This window comes from Sturnira hondurensis, unplaced genomic scaffold (genome assembly GCF_014824575.4).
Source record: "Sturnira hondurensis isolate 20B ecotype Veracruz unplaced genomic scaffold, ASM1482457v3 Scaffold0005220, whole genome shotgun sequence".
NCBI classification, from domain to species: domain Eukaryota; kingdom Metazoa; phylum Chordata; class Mammalia; order Chiroptera; family Phyllostomidae; genus Sturnira; species Sturnira hondurensis.
In genome coordinates, this window is record NW_028077851.1 from 1,550,157 (window position 1) to 1,566,318 (window position 16,162).

At 38.6% G+C, this 16,162-nt stretch overlaps 1 protein-coding gene across 3 annotated transcripts in view; it reads right to left on the reverse strand.

Annotated features, from left to right (window-relative positions):
- The window catches only part of PHEX (phosphate regulating endopeptidase X-linked), a 189,429-nt gene that overhangs the window by 10,572 nt on the left and 162,695 nt on the right, over positions 1-16,162 (reverse strand). For all 3 annotated transcript variants that reach the window (XM_037046228.1, XM_037046229.1, XM_037046230.1), the window contains 2 exons: positions 10,987-11,054; positions 8,503-8,633 (listed from right to left, as the gene is read on the reverse strand). In XM_037046228.1, coding sequence (XP_036902123.1) covers positions 8,503-8,633; positions 10,987-11,054 — 199 coding nt within the window. The remainder of the gene's footprint in view (positions 1-8,502; positions 8,634-10,986; positions 11,055-16,162) is intronic.

The following is a 16,162-nucleotide window of genomic DNA, read 5'->3' on the forward strand; positions in this document are numbered from 1 at the left end:
CCTTTACAAAGAAAGTTTGCCCATCCCTGCATAGGAGGCAGAATCGTGCTCCTGCCAAAAGATGTGTATGTCCTAATCACTGGAACGTGTGCAAATGTCACCTGATGTGGCCAAAGAAACTTCTAAGATATGATTAAGGTTAGGATGAAGACATTAGCCTGCATTGTCCAAGCAGGTCCAGTGTAATTACACAGGCCCTTTTCAACAGAGAAAGAGGAAATCAGGAGAGCGAGGGTCCCAGTGTTGCAATGTGAAAAGGCTCAGCCTGTCATTGCTGGCTTTGAAGATGGAAATGGCCATGAGCCAACGAATGTGGGTGGCCTCTAAAAGCTGGAAAAGGGAAAGAAACAGATCTTTCCTGAGAGCAGCTAGAAAAGGAAGCAGTGTTGGTGACACCTTGGTGTTGGCCCACTGAGACCTACAAACATACAGAACTATATGATAATAAATTTGTATCATCTCCAGTCACTAAGTTTGTGGCAATTTGCTATAGCAGCACCGGGAAACAACATACTCCGCTCTAAATCTTCAAGCCAAGGGTCCTATCAACCCTGTAGTTTCAAGGTAGCCCAGTCACCCAGGTAGCGGGCAATACTGATGAATGAAAACAAATCTTCAGATAACACTGGTCTCGGTAACCACCCAGGACCTTCCGGCTTCAGTCCCAAAAGTTACCACTCCTGCTTTGCGCACATTCTTGCACTACGGTCCTACAAGGTAAGTGTTATTGTCACCACCCTTGCTTAACAAATGAGGGATCTTAAGGCTCAGAAGGTGTAACAAATGCCATTGGTGGTGACACACCAGATCTCCTTTCCTACCAGGGTTGTATGTCCACTCCTGCAACTGCTGCCAGCTCAGGAAGATTAAGCTTGGCTTAGGTCACATGGAGATTCTTGGGAGGTGATACCCCACCTCTCAGTAGCTGACTGATATACAATTAGAGCAGCCCCCTACCCTGGACTAAACAATTTCTGTGGTACAATTCATGCTCCAGAAACCTCTTTGGGATCAGGCTGAGGCCGAGGCCAAACTTCTGAAACCAATGTGTTTTCCTCACCCTCTTATAGGTTTTTCCTGAAACAACCTCCACAATAAATCACTTACCCAAGAAACCCTTTCTTGGGCTCTACTTCTAGTGAATCTAGCTAAGACAATTATTAACTGAACTGCCTACATTTCGCAGAGATTGAAGCACAAGCAGTCTGTCACCACAGCCTTTGCTCCATAACATGCTATCTTCTCAAGTCTCAACTACTATAGACTCTGATACTGCCCTTTATATCCACTCATGCTCAAATTTAATCTCCTTCCTTGTTCCCCTAGCCTAAACTAGAGGTTTGGGCAGTACCTCATCCCTCCAGCTCCCCCTACTCAGGATCACTTCAGTTGACCATACAACCCTACGTTTACCTCGTGGGATTCAATACCTGCTCATGGTCTGCTTCTGTGCTGCTCCATTGAGCTCTTCCCAATTCACTGCAAAGTACAATTCAGGCACAGAGGTCTAGCCTCCACAAATGGTTTAAAAATGAGGAGAACCAAGTCAGTGATTATAAGCAACACTCCCTCTCAAAGTGCACTATTTTTTTTACCTAAATACTTCTGCAATGGTGAAAAAAACAAAAGTATAATAACTTTATAGCACAACAAGGATTTGGGTGTTTTCCCAGCCCCCGTAAGATATCAGGAAGGTATACATGCTTAGTTAAGGAACCAAGAGGCCCTGGGGAAGCCATGTGAAGATATACTACTGGCCTACTCTCAACTTCCAATTCTGTGTGGTCCTCTGCTTCTCTTAAGTGCTGTGCCCTTGAGTAGATGAATTAGGAGCATATGGTGTGTGCATGTGTGGTTTATAGGAAGGTCTTCTTTCAGATCCATGAACTACCAACAAGTCTTCCTTATTGGTCTCTTATTGTCAAATACAATGAGACAAATTTCTATCTTATAATTAGGGAAGCAGGAACAGGAAATGAAATGGAAAACTATAAGAAAAAACTAATAGTGGGGGAAAGGGCATGAAAACTAACTTGATCAAACCAACAAAATAAAGAAAAGGCAACTGAAAGAAAAACAATGTATGAGAGATAAACTATATAGAGAAATTTATAAAATCATATTTGAAAACCTAAAACAGAAATCAAACAGGTGGAAAAGCATACCATGTTCTTGAACAAAATTATATCATGAAATGTTAACTCCATACATTTAATGCTATTTAACTTAGAATCCAGTGGAATTTTCCTTGGGTGGGGGGGAAAGAATGAGTAAAATGATTTTGAAGTACATACAGAGGTTTATTTGCCTGAGAATGGCCAAGAATATAAAAGAACAACAGTGAGGGAGTGCTTCTATTGATACCAGAACAACACATACACCCACAGTAATAAGGCTTTGGTATAGAAATCAACAAATAGATCAGGAGAACAGAATATATAATACAGAAAGTTATCTCAGGATATATGAGATTCTCATACTTGACTGAGATTCTAATAACTGACCAATGTTCAGCTCAGTGAGGGAGGAAAAAAAAGTCTTTTAATCAATGATGCTAGATCAATTGGCTAGCCTTTTGGAAGAAAATAAAAGTGAATGCTCATATTCAACTCCACAGAAAAACAAGTGTCACATGCATGAAGATTTAAATGGAAAATAACAGGACAACAAAAACCTTCTCAGAAAAGTCAGGAAACTACAAATATGATTAGAATGGAAATACAAAAACCATTTCTTAATATGGAAATGTTTGATTTTATGTCAAAAGACACTGTATACAAAGTCAAATGGATAAGTAATATATTTGGAGGGAAATGCTATAATGTAAATTATGGACACAATTTAAACATCTATAAATAGTTAAAAAGGCCCTGGCTGGTGTGGCTCAGGATTGAGTGTCAGTCTGTGAAGCAAAGGCTCACTGGTTCAATTCCTAGTGAGGGCACATGCCTGGGTTGCACGCCCAGAAGGGGGTTTGTAAGAGGCAGCCACACATTGATGTTTCTCTACCTCCCTTTCTCTCTCCCTTCCTCTCTGTCTAAAAATAAAATTAATAAAATCTTTAAACAATAGTTTAAAATTCTCATAAATTGACAAAATAATGCAATAAATAAATGCTCTTTCATACATAACTGGTGGGAATATAAACTATTATAGTGTGGTGGTAACAGTAGGAACTATCTATCTTTCCTTAGGACTATTCTTTTTCCTAAGGAAAGAGAATTTGTGCATACTAAAAGTCTATGTGCAATAAAAATAATTGGAGGCAAAGTGTAACCCCTCAACAAGAGGTTAGTTGAATATGCTATAGTACATTCACACTGTGAACTTTTAGGCAGCCATTGAAAACAATGAGCTAAAGGTGTGTGTGCATGTGTGTCTCTATGAGCATGAGACAAAAAGTGCACCAGGGTTATTAAGATGGATTACAGGTAGGTAAGATAAGAATGATGATAATGAAAAGGAAAGGAAGTGGCAGTGAAGATCAAAAAGGGATAAAATTTCACACACAGATGCATAAAATTCCACCTGTGCCTTTATAAAAATTTATATATATACATGTAACAGAAAATAAACATTTTAAAAGTGCACTTATTTTGTTCAGAATTCTATAACTAAGAACTCTTGATCAGTTCTGAGTCATTAGTTCAAATTAATGAGGTTTTATTTCAATGATTTTTTAAAATTTTAATTTAAATTTAATTCTTGTTCAAGTACAGTTTTCTGTCTTATATTCCCAGCCCTGCACCCCCAGTGCTCCCCACCTCCCTCCCATTTCCTCCCCCCACCTTAGTTATTGTCCATGTGTTCTTTATACTTGTTCATGTGAGTCCATCCCCTTTTCCCCTATGATTCTCTCCCCTCTCCCCTCTGGACCCTGTCAGCCTGTTCCGTATTTGAGTGTCATTGGTCATATTTTGCTTGCTTGTTTGTTTTGTTGTTTAGATTCCTGTTAAAGGTGAGATCATATGGTATTTGTCTTTCACTGCCTGGCTTATTTCGCTCAGCATAATGCTTTCCAGTTCCATCCATGCTGTTGCAAAGGGTAGGAGCTCCTTCTTCCTTTCTGCAGCATAGAATTCCATTGTGTAAATGTACCATAGCTTTCAATGATTTAAACGAAGAGGGAATTGACAGTGGGGTGGTGGCTGGACAAAGGGGGGCAAAAGGGAAAAATTGGGACAACTGTAAAAGAATAAACATTTTAAAAAATCTGTTCTCCACGCCAGAAATAAATAAACAAACAAACAAACCTAAGCAGTAGTTTGGAAGGAAACCTTTTTTTTCCTTTTTAAATGAAATGAAGTGTAGATTTCTAAAATTTTTCTTTTTGATCTTTGCTACAGGATTTTCCACAATATTTTACATTAATCTGAATCTAAGAAAACCAATTAATGTTTAGTCCTGTGATTCTCCAACTTTATTTTGTATCACACACACTAGAAAGCTTGTGAAAAGAGAGACTATTAGGCCCCACCCCCATGAGATTCTGGGTAAGTCTGAAGTAAGACTCAAGAATTTTCATTTCTAACAACCTAACTGTACACATAAAGAAACTATATAAAGAAGAAAATGAAGCACAAAGTTAGTAGAAGGAAAGAAATAAAGATTAAAGGTAAAAATAAGTGAAATATAGACTAAAAAGACAGTAGAAAAGATAAATGAAGCCAAGAGATGGTTCTTTGAAAAGATAAACAAAATTGACAAGCCATTATTTAGACTCAGCAAGAAAAAAAAGAACTCAAATCAAATCAGAAATGGAAGAGATGTTATAACTCATATCACGGAAATAAAAAAGAATCTAAAAGACTACTACAAACAACTGTATGCCAACAAATTAGACAACCTAGAAAAAAACAGGTAAATTCCTAAAAACATACAACTTACAAAGACTGAATCATGACGAAACAGAAAATACGAAGATATTGATTACTAGGACACTGAATTAGTGATCAAAAACCTCCCAAGAAATGTTAAGTCCAGAGCTAGGCTGCTTCACTGAATTCTACCAAATAGTCAATAAGAATTATACCATTTCTTCTCAAACTCTTCCAAAAAAATAGGAGAGAGGAGAATTCTTCCAAACATTTTTTGAGCCCAGCATTATGCTTATATCAAAACCAGACAAGGATGCCACAATAAAAGAAAATTACAGGCCAATATCCCTGGATGAACATAGATGGGAAAAAATCCTCAACAAAATATTAGCAAATGAAATTCAGCAGTACATTAAAAAGCTCACAGACCATGAGTAATAGTATTTATTCCAGGGATGCAAGAATGGCTCAACATCCACAAATCAATCAATGTGATATACTACGTTAACAAAGTGAAGAATAAAAGCAGTATCATCACCTCAATAGGTACAAAAAAAGCATTTAACAAAATTTAACATCAACTTATGATAAAAAAACTGTCAACAAAGTTGTTATGGAGGGAACATAGCTCAACATAACAAAGGCCGTATACAGCAAATCCATAGCTTACATAATACTCAATGGTGAAGAGCTGAGAGCTTTTCCTCTAACACTGAGAACAAGACATGGACATCCACGCTCACCAGTTATATTCAACCAAGTATTAAAAATCCTAACTAGGGCACGTAGGCAAGAAAAAAAAGACATCCAAATTACAAAGGAAGAAGTGAAACTGCCACTATTTGCAGATGACATGATATTATCATATATCATATATCATATATTATATATATTTCATATAAATATATATATACTATATATTAGAAAACCCTAAAGACTCTATTAAAAAAAAGAACTAGTAAACAAATTCAGTAAGATTGCAGGATACAGAATAAAAAAAGAAAATCTGTTGATTTTCTTTATATCAATAATATCAGAAATATTAAGAAATACTAAGAAAATAATCCCATTTACAATTGCATCAAAAATAATGAAAGACCTAGGAATAAATTCAAACAAGAAGGTGAAAGACTATATATTGAAAACTGCAAGACATGCATGAGAGAAACTGAAGAAGATACAAATTAATGGATACTACAAGCTCATGGATTACAAGAATTAATACTGTTAAAAGGTCCGTACTATCCAAAGCAAAAGTACAGATTCAATGGAATCCCTATCAAAATTCCAATGGTATTGTTTACAGATATAGAACAATCACAAAATTTGTATGGAACACAAAGAATCCCAATGAGCCAAAACCATCTTGAGAAAGAAGAACAAAGCTGGAGGCATCAAACTCCCTGATCTCAAACTCTATTATAAAGCTATAGTAACTAAAGTAGTAGATCAATAGAACAGAATAGAGTCCAGACATAAACCCATGCATACATGGTCAAATCATTTATGATAATGGAGCCAAGAATATACAATGCAGAAAATACAGTCTCTTCAAATAGTTGGGAAAATTCGACAGCCACATGCGAAAGAATGAACCTGGACCACCACCTTACACCACAAACAAAAATGAACTCAAAATGGATTAAAGATTTGAATATAAGACCCCAAACCATAAAACTCCTAGAATGAAAAAAGCAGTAAGCCCCTTGACACAGGTATTGACAATGATTTTTTTAAATCTGGCAGCAAAAGCAAAAGAACAAAAGCAAAAATGAACAAGTGGATCTCCAGGGAACTAAAAAGCTTCTGCATAGCAAAGGAAATCATAAATAAAATAAAAGGGAAACCTACTGAATGGAAGAAAATAACTATAAATCATATGCCAGATAAGGGGCTAATATCCAAAATATACAAAGAACTCATACAACTCAATAGCAAAAAACACCCAATTCAATTTTTAATTTTTTTTTTTTTAGAGACAGAGGGGAAGGGAAGGAAAAAGAGAGGGAGAGAAACATTAATGTGTCATTGCCTCTCACATGGCCCCCATTGGGGACCTGGCCCACAACCCAGGCATGTGACCTGACTGGGAATTGAACTGCGACCCTTTGGTTCACAGCCCATGCTCAATCAATCAGGGACACACACAATTCGGTTTTTAAAAAATGGGCAGAGGATCTGAACATTTTTCCAAAGAAGACATATAGATGGGCAATAGGTACATGAAAAGATGCTGAACATCATTAAGCATCAGGGAAATGCAAATCAAAAGCACAATGAGCTAGCACCTCACACCTGTGAGACTGCTATTACAAAGAAGACAAGAATTACCAAGTATTGGGCCTTGTGTACTTTTGGTGGGAATGTAAATTCATGTAACTACTATAGGAAATGGTTTGAAGGTTCCTGCCACCCCAGAATTAAAAACACTTCCATTTCTGGGAGTGTACCTGAAAACAATGAAAACACTAATTCAAAAAGATATATTTACCCCACATTCACTGCAGCATTATTTACAATAGCCAAGATATAGAAACAACCTAAGTATGCACTGATGATGTATGAATGAATAAGTAAGATGTGATATACACATGACGGAATACTATTCAGCCATTAAAAAGAATGAAATCTGGACATTTACAACAACATGGATGGACCTAGAGGGTATTATGTTGCATGAAAGTCATATAGAGAAAGATAAATATCATATAATCTCACTTATATGTAGAATCTAAAAAAACAAAACTGAATTCATAAATAAGAAGAACAGATTAGTGGTTGCCACAGACAGAGGGTGGAGGTATGGGAAATAAATGAACTGGGTTTTGTTTGTTTTGTTTTTAGTTTAAATACACTAAATTTAAAAATTTTAAGGGAAAAAAAGGAATAATGCTAGTGATTCTCTGAGCAGCAGCTGCCTTAACACTACTGCTACTCTCCCAGTTGAAAGAACGGTTTAGCTGGGTTCTTGATCATTTGTGAGTATTGGCTAGGGTGGGGGCACACCCTGGACATTTTCTGCGGAAATATTTGCGCAGTATATTCTAAAAACCTGCAGAAATTCATCTGGTCATTACAGGAGCTGGGTAAGAGTTTTTATTAGGCTGCTGTTCTGTTTCAGTACCCAAAACAAACACACACACAAACAAACAAACTCTGGGTGACCAGATGTCTTGTTCAGGACCAAAAGGTAGAATCTGTCCCTTGCCACCCTGTGGCTACCAAATGACTGCAATATAAATCCATGCCTCTTTCAGTTAATACCTAAAGGCCCTTGAACCACTGTAGACTTGGACTTCAACTACTCCCCAAAACACAGCACATCTTGACACAATCTTCCTACCCAAATGCGAGTGAATTGGGGGGTGGGGGGAGAATTTGCATTCTTAACAAGTGTCCAAGGGAGACTGAGCTGGTGGCCTGGGAACCAAAAGGTTCTGTGCAACCCTGTCCCAGGATGGCTGTGAATGCAGCCCAACTCAGAATTGTAAATTTACTTAAAACCTTTTTTTTTGTTCATCAGTTTTTGTTAGTGCTTGTGTATTCAGTGTGCAGCCCAAGACAACTCTTCTTCTTCCAGTGTGATCCAGAGACACCAAAAGGTTGGACGTCCCCAGAAAGCAAGTTAATGTCTAAATGAGATAAAGGACCCACAACATATCGTCTTCACTGCAGTTATACTCACATGTAAGCCAGCTTTTTTCCAGTAATAGTTGCTATACTGGTTTACCATGCACTTTGTTTTTTCCTTAAACTTTTCTTCTGAGTCAAGAGACCACCAAGGATCCAGGTTTCCATTCTTATCATATTTTCTACCTAACAAGAAAAAAGTTAAAAGGTATTTGTGTTATTTACTGAAATTAATTTCTTCACCTTCCCTATCTGCCACTTTGATACGCCATGAAAAAGCAGTCCCAGCCAACAGGGACTGCTCTTGGCAGCAACACTCACCTTCTCTCCAGCATCACAGGTCAATAGTAAAAAGAGGGAAAAGGAGAAACGGGGTTGCGAAAGTTCTTTCCTTCTAAGCAACAAAGAGCATTTTAATAATAAGGTTCATCCATTTCTGGCATGCACCATTCTTAACCAAGCTTGGATTCTTTATTTTCACTTGATCTGACCCAGAATGTTCTCTGGGTTATGAAATGAAATGGCTTCATTCAGAAAGCCCGCGGAGGGAGCAGGAGCACCACTACCAGTGAAATTCCAAATGATCCATAGGAACAGCCCCAGTGAGTCACTCACACCCTGCAACGACAGCTCCTGACTCAGCCCGATAGGAATGTGTTTCTCAAGTTGCCAGGAACTGAGAGACACATAAAACCTGTGTTATGAATCATTCCACAGCCATCAGTGTGGATGGAAGGGCCATCTGTCCTGCTTTGACAAGGAAGGTTGCTCTAAAAAGAGAACTTGGAACAAGAATGGAAATCTCCAGAACATAATGGAAAAAAAGATTACCGTATTTTGCTGTGTATAATGCACACCCACGTTTCTGTGCATATTATACACAGGATTGTTATACCCATGGTATGTAATCATTACACCCATGTATAATGTACATCCTTATTTTTCCCTCAGAAAATTTGGGCCCAAAAGTGCACATTATACACAGCAAAAAAACGGTGGTTGATACATGCTTTTTTTTTTGCTACAGGCTGACTCTTCACTTTCTCTATATCCTTCAAAAAATGTTTGGGTGTATCTGAACTATCTTCTATACTCACTCAAGGTTACTAATGGTTTAAATTTAATTATGCAGAGAACTCTTTGCTGGGCATATAAGAAAGTTCCCTAAGCAAAGGCGTTAAATGGAGCAATCCAAAGCTGTTCAATAGGCTGGATGCCATTACCACCCTTCTGGGAGAGCACAGACTCGCTGTCCTCCACCCACTAACCAACCAATTATGAAGTAGTTATTGGGCATGTCCTTCTGTGTGCACTGTGCTGTTTTAAGTATGATTACAGGGGGAAACTGCCATCATTAGGTTTTTTCCTTTGAGAGACAATCCTGAAGGCCTCCAGGAGATTGAAGGAGAACTGCACTTAAATTTCCTGGGAAGAAAGGCCCAGAACCAAGAGACCATTACTGGCTTTTGTTTCTTAGCTAAGATTATCTTCTCAGATAAACCAAGCATGCAAATACAGAAGGTGTAGCTCTGGGGATTCAGATGACTACAAGGTAGCTATATTTTAATAGGGAGGGAAGAGCAGGTGAGCACCAAACCTGTGTGATTAAAGAAGGGCTAGCTAGTGGGAGCACTGGAAGAATTGTCCAGAAGGAGAAGAACCAAAAGGGTCTCTGGCATCCAGGAAAGATGGAGATACCACATACATGGAAGAAAGAGGCCCCTCTATTAAATATTGCCTTGGGCCAGCTGGGGTCTTGAGTCCTTGTGTAATCTCTGTGTAGTTATAGATGTGATCATGATGTGCTGCTAATGGGCAAGCTTTAGAGATTTCACATGGCTTTCCAAGAATATTCCAAAGTTCAAGGAAAAAGGGGTGTTCATTTAAAATGATGATAACGCTCAAGGACTGATCATTTCTTTTGTTTATGCCATATTCTGCTCTTTCCTTTTGCTTAAATGTCCTCAGGGTACAGAGCATGTTCTATATTATGCAGTATTAGGCAAGTGTAGCCTTTGTAAAAATCTGAATCTATACCAGCATAGAGAAAAATAGAGATTAAGCACTGCATAATCCTTGAAATAGTATGAAGGAACCAGTCAGCCAAGCCCCAGATCCCTAACTCACTGAGTCCTCATTCGGTAGCATGTACCATCCTCCTCAGAGCAGAGCTCACACCTCCAGGGAGAGCATCTTGAGATGGTGAATAAAGAAATGACAAAGGGAAGAAGCTGCGCAGTAATTCCTATAATTATTGTGGCAGCTACAGCAGTTCGGATCTAAATGCAAAGCTCACATCACTGAAATTACAAGGTCATTTTTTTCATCATCCTATTTTATCACTAGTGGGAACAATGATGTATTTATTGAAAACTATCACTGCAAGACATGGGGAAAAGTTTTCAATCAGCAATCATACTGCATTGGATAATCTTCAATCTATGATGATGTTACTATGCAGAAATAATAGCAAGAATTAGCATCCATATAGTTAACATTATCCTAAAAACAGCAGCTTATCCAGTGAATCAGTACTTACCATTATTATCAAACCCATGTGTAAATTCGTGTCCGACAATTACTCCTATAGCACCATAACTCAGAGATCTACAACATAAATATATAATTTGGAGAAAATCATAAGCATGAATCTCAGAGCATAATCCTTTCATTTGTTTTCAATGACAAGCCAAGATAATCTGTTCTCTAGTAACCATGGAAATAATCTAATAACCACAAAACTACAAAAAATTGAAACTTCTTGTAGAAATGGACAAAGAAAATATAAATTCTAACATTGTCATTATGACCACGTGTGGGCCTTATTTCTCCTACCCTGTAGAAGGGTTTCTCAAGTCCCTTCCAGCCCTAAGGTTTCTATGATTCTCCATCAGCTCTAGCTGTAGTTTATATTTATAAACACCCAAAGCAGTGGCAGGGTTTAAAAAGATCCTGTCAGTAAACATACCATTTATTTTTTATCTGAGAACCTGTTGAAAAATCACTATAGACACAGAAGTTAAATGGTTTTCCAAATGTAGTCATAAAAAAGGAATAGAGCAGAGATTAAAAGGGATCGCTCTGCTGTCAAAAGGAGTCACATTCCTCCACTTCTGTGACAGACAAGCTCACGACTGAATGGCAAAGATTGTGAAGCTTTAAGCAGATTTGGGAAAGACATTTTTATCATTTCTCTTCACCTCTGAAGATGCATGTGGTAGATTATCAACAAGGGTGACTACTGACAATTCCAAACACCCTGAATGCAGTGCCCGCCTCATCACGAGGCATTCTACAGGGCCCGGCAGAAGTAATGCCTGCTTGAGTGTGGTTGGTAGGATACGTGAACATCTCACACGAGACAGACAGCAACTTGAACATTTCACCTAAAATGTCATGTGGTGGGATTGAGTGTGATATTGTTAGGTTGCAGAATTACATGCTTGTGATTTTTGTAATAAAAGATTTTAATCATAAAAAGGGGCATTATTTGTGCCAGACCCTGTATTTCCTTTCCCTTGAATCTGGATTTCCTTTTCCTTGCAGGACTTGCTATGACCAACAGAATGCAACAGAAGGGGCTGAATGTGGCTTCTGGGCCTAGCCCTTGACAGAACTTGTAGCCTCAAATTTCCTACCCTTGGAAGTCAACTCCAATGTAAAGAAGTTGAACTAATCCTATGGAGACACAAAGGTCTAATGAAGCAATCAAGACACCAAAAGCTAAGAGACCTCTTTTAAGGTAAGAGAGGCCCAGCCCCAACCTGTGTAGCTAGCTCAGTTTGTTGTGTATCATGCTACAAACTGAAAGGCTGCTGGTTGGATTCTGGTCAGGGCACATGCTCGGGTTTCGGCTTCAGTCCCAGATCAGGGTATGTACAAGAGGCAACTGATCCATGTTTCTCTCTCACATCAATGTTTCTCTCCCTCTCTTTCTCCCTCCTTTCCCTTCTCTCTAAAAATAAAGAAACAATATCTTAAGAGGGGCACCCAGCCAGGCCCCAGCCATTCTAAGCCAGTCCAACTGGGACACCAGACATATGAGCAAAGCCATCTTAGATCCTCTGGTCCCACTTACGTTACCCTAGCCGACAAACACCAGATAGAGCACAAACTGTCTCAGCAGAGTCTTGCCCAAATTGCAGAATCATGTGATGATAGTGGTTGCTCAGTGATGCTTTGTTGCATAGAAATAGATAACTGAAACAGAGGCATATTAATGATATGTGAAGAAAGCAATAAGGGGGCTTCCATAAATGTGTCTGGGATTTTCTGTCTCTAAGTTCCATGAAGGTCAAACCATTATCTACCTGATTGCTGCTAAATTCTCCACACCTTGTACATAGTGAGAAAGTAACAACAATTTAACTAATTGATTTATTTTATCATTTCATGAGAGTGACAGATTGACATGTAACCTTAAAATAAGTTACATGTTAATGTGTGGATGAGGATTATAAACAACTTAAAACTCTTGTTATGAGGATACTTCCTGAGATTTGCAATTATGCTAAAAATATTTCACAGTTGCTTCCTGACATGCAACATCAAAGTAACCACAAATAGGTAGGACCCATAAGTGGAAGGAACAACAATTTTTGAAGCAACAGTTATTATGGGACATAATGATCCTTAACGTGCTAATTGTTTGTCTCAACTATACCCAAGGAAGTGCTGTAAGATTTAATTTTTCCCCTTGGTGAAAATTCTTTCCTTTGTTATTTCTTTCCTGCAAGGTAATTTGCATTTGAAAAAAATGCTTCCTACTGTTTTTCCATCATTGCAAACCTTCATTAAAGAAGTAAGAGTAAAATTATGCATTTCAATCAGAGCTATCATAGCAGTGTGGGACAAACTTGTAATTTTACATACTGCTAATTTTTGCAGCAGTAGCTATCACTGTGCAGCCTGTAACATTTCGTTTTTCTAGACCTGTCAGCCCTGAGAATCATATTAAAACCTCTACAAGCCTTGGTCAATGCTGTTGACAGGATGAATTTAAGAAATGAACAATGGAAGTTTCTAACAACTGTTCTGCCGTAAATGTCCCTTAAGAGGGACTGCTCCAATGAGCTTCCTGTTTGCAAAGGGTTATAGAGAATTCAGAAAATGATTGAATCATTGTAACTTCCAATTCTCAGGCACATAATTAAAATCCTTTGGACAAGAGACAAAGGAGTAATTTTATATGACTAAGCTTTACAATGATAACATTTCAAGATCCTAAACTCACATCTTCCATTTTATCGATGAACGTTATTTAAATTAGCATGTTGTAAAAATAAATAAGCTTTATGCCTTTTAAAACGTGAGTGGCTGGCCACAATAAGAAGAATCCTGAAGAGAATAACTAGCCTTCCAAAACTAAAAGGGCAAAGATGACAATTTTCCCACCCACTCAGTTTCTCTGTTGTTCTTACTACCCAATGTAACAAATGCACAGGGTTTGCTGTCAACAGGGAATCAACTGCACTGCTGCCTGGAGCTACCCTGATCTCAAGCAGTCATCAAGTCAGGGCTATTCTATGCCTGAAATGTAAATTCACAAAAATCTCAGCGTTGGAAGCATCTTTAAGGTCATTTAGTTCTACTCTTTAGCTCAGGCATAGGCCCCCTCTACAAAAACCCATTCAAATGGTCCCCAGACTTCTTCTTTGGCATTTTCAATAACCAGGAGGTCATCCCCCTTCTCAGATGGCTCATTCTCTCTTCGAGTGGTTCTAAATAAAACAGATCTCCCTAATGTTAACCCAAAACCTCTTCCCTATTTTTCTATCCATTGGTCTAATGTAGTCTCTAGCTGAACACCCTCGCAACCCCCCTTGAATATAGTAAATCATCTTGCCACCTTAATTTTCTTTCAAAAAACTATGAAGTTATAAGGTTCAAGTTCTTTCAACTCTTTTTCTTTACTCATGAGTTCCAGAGCAGCATTTCTTAAAACATAGAGAAAGAGGGATTTTAGTAACCTCTGGGTTAAATACATTTAAATAAATTTCTTTCTTAGAGAGCTTCTTAGGAATTTTTATGCCATTAAGTATTGTGATTCTCCAAACAAAGGGAAGGGGAAGATGACTTGCCTCTCTTACTACTTCATGGAACACACACTTTGCGGTATGTTGTCTTAGGCCAATTAAAATCCCGATTCTCTCCTCTGACAACAATTCAGCTTACCAATTTACCCATAATTAGACCCAACACTCAGGGGAGGGCTAGGGTGACCAGTGGAAGCAGAAAGGATAAGCAGTAGCTGGTTCTGAATGCTATCCATCCAGATCAGACGCACCAATCTAACAACTTCCAACAGCCAGCACCTGAAACTACAGATGTTCCTCCATTTACAATGGGGTTACATCCCGATAAACTCATCGTAAGTTGAACATATTGTAAGTTGGAAATGCATTTAATACACCTAAATTATTGAACACCATGGTTTAGCTTAGCCTACTTTGACCCTGCTCAGAACACTTCCATTAGTCTATGGTTGGGCAAAATTATCTCACAGGACGAACACACTGTAGATTATGGGCTGTTTACCCTCATGATCACATGGCTACTGGGGAGCTTCAGCTCACTGCTGCTGCCCAGCAACACAAGAGAGCATCATATGGCATATTGCTAGCTCAGAAAAAAATCAAAATTTCCAGTGCATTTTCTACTGAATGTGTATCAGTTTAACACCATTGTAAAGATGAAAAATTGTATGTTGAACCATCATAAGTCAGGGGCCATCTATAATTGCTTGAGGACTTTCTCCAGCCACCAGGGCCCTCTTGGTCTAGGCTGGGGAATGCCAGGGAGCTAATACACCTGGTGGAAGCCCCCAATCAATGACAGAAGGTGAGCTGTAGGATAAATACCCAGCTCCCTTGCCCCCAAGATATAATCACACTGAAGCATATTCTACACCTCCGCAGCAGGACTGAGTCCCAACTGTCCAGAGTGATAACTGGCTTTGTAACAGATGTGTCACAGGCAGAATAATGGCCACCTAAAAAATGTTCACGTGCTAACCACCAGAACCCATGAATATGTTATTACATGGCAAAGGGGAATTAAGGTTGTTAATCAGCTAAGCTTAAAATAGGGAGACTATCCTGGATTGTCTGGGATACCCAATGTAATCACAAGAGGGCTGAAAAGTGAAGGAGAAGGCAAACGAGGAGAGTCAGAAGAAGTTGGGACTATGGATGAATGGTCAAAGAAATTCAACTCCGCGAATTTGGAAGATGGAGGAAAAGGGCCATGAGCCAAGGAAGGTGAGCCATTTCTAGAAGCTAGAAAAGTCAAGAAAATAGATTCTTCCCCAGGGCTTCCAGAAGGGAACGCAGCCCTGCCAACACCTTGTGTTCAGCTCAGTGACACCCAGATTGGACTCCTGACCTACAGAACAATAAGTTAATACAGGGACATTGTTTAAAGCCATTAAGTTTGTAATAATTCATTATGGTAGCCATAGAAAACCCCTATGACACACAACTTATTGGCTTCCTCCCCTCACCTCACTTCCTCTCTCCCCTGCTGGTGTTCCCTGGTGTCACCATCCAAAAGCACAAGGATTTGTGCTTCAATCCTTGTCATAGGGTCTCCTTCTGAGGAAGCCCAAATCAAAACCATATTCAATCAAAACCGTATTCAATCAAATTTAAATTATCATGTATCCAAGCCAAAACACAAGAAGATTAAACTTCTAAAATCAAGGCAATTCTCTGTGT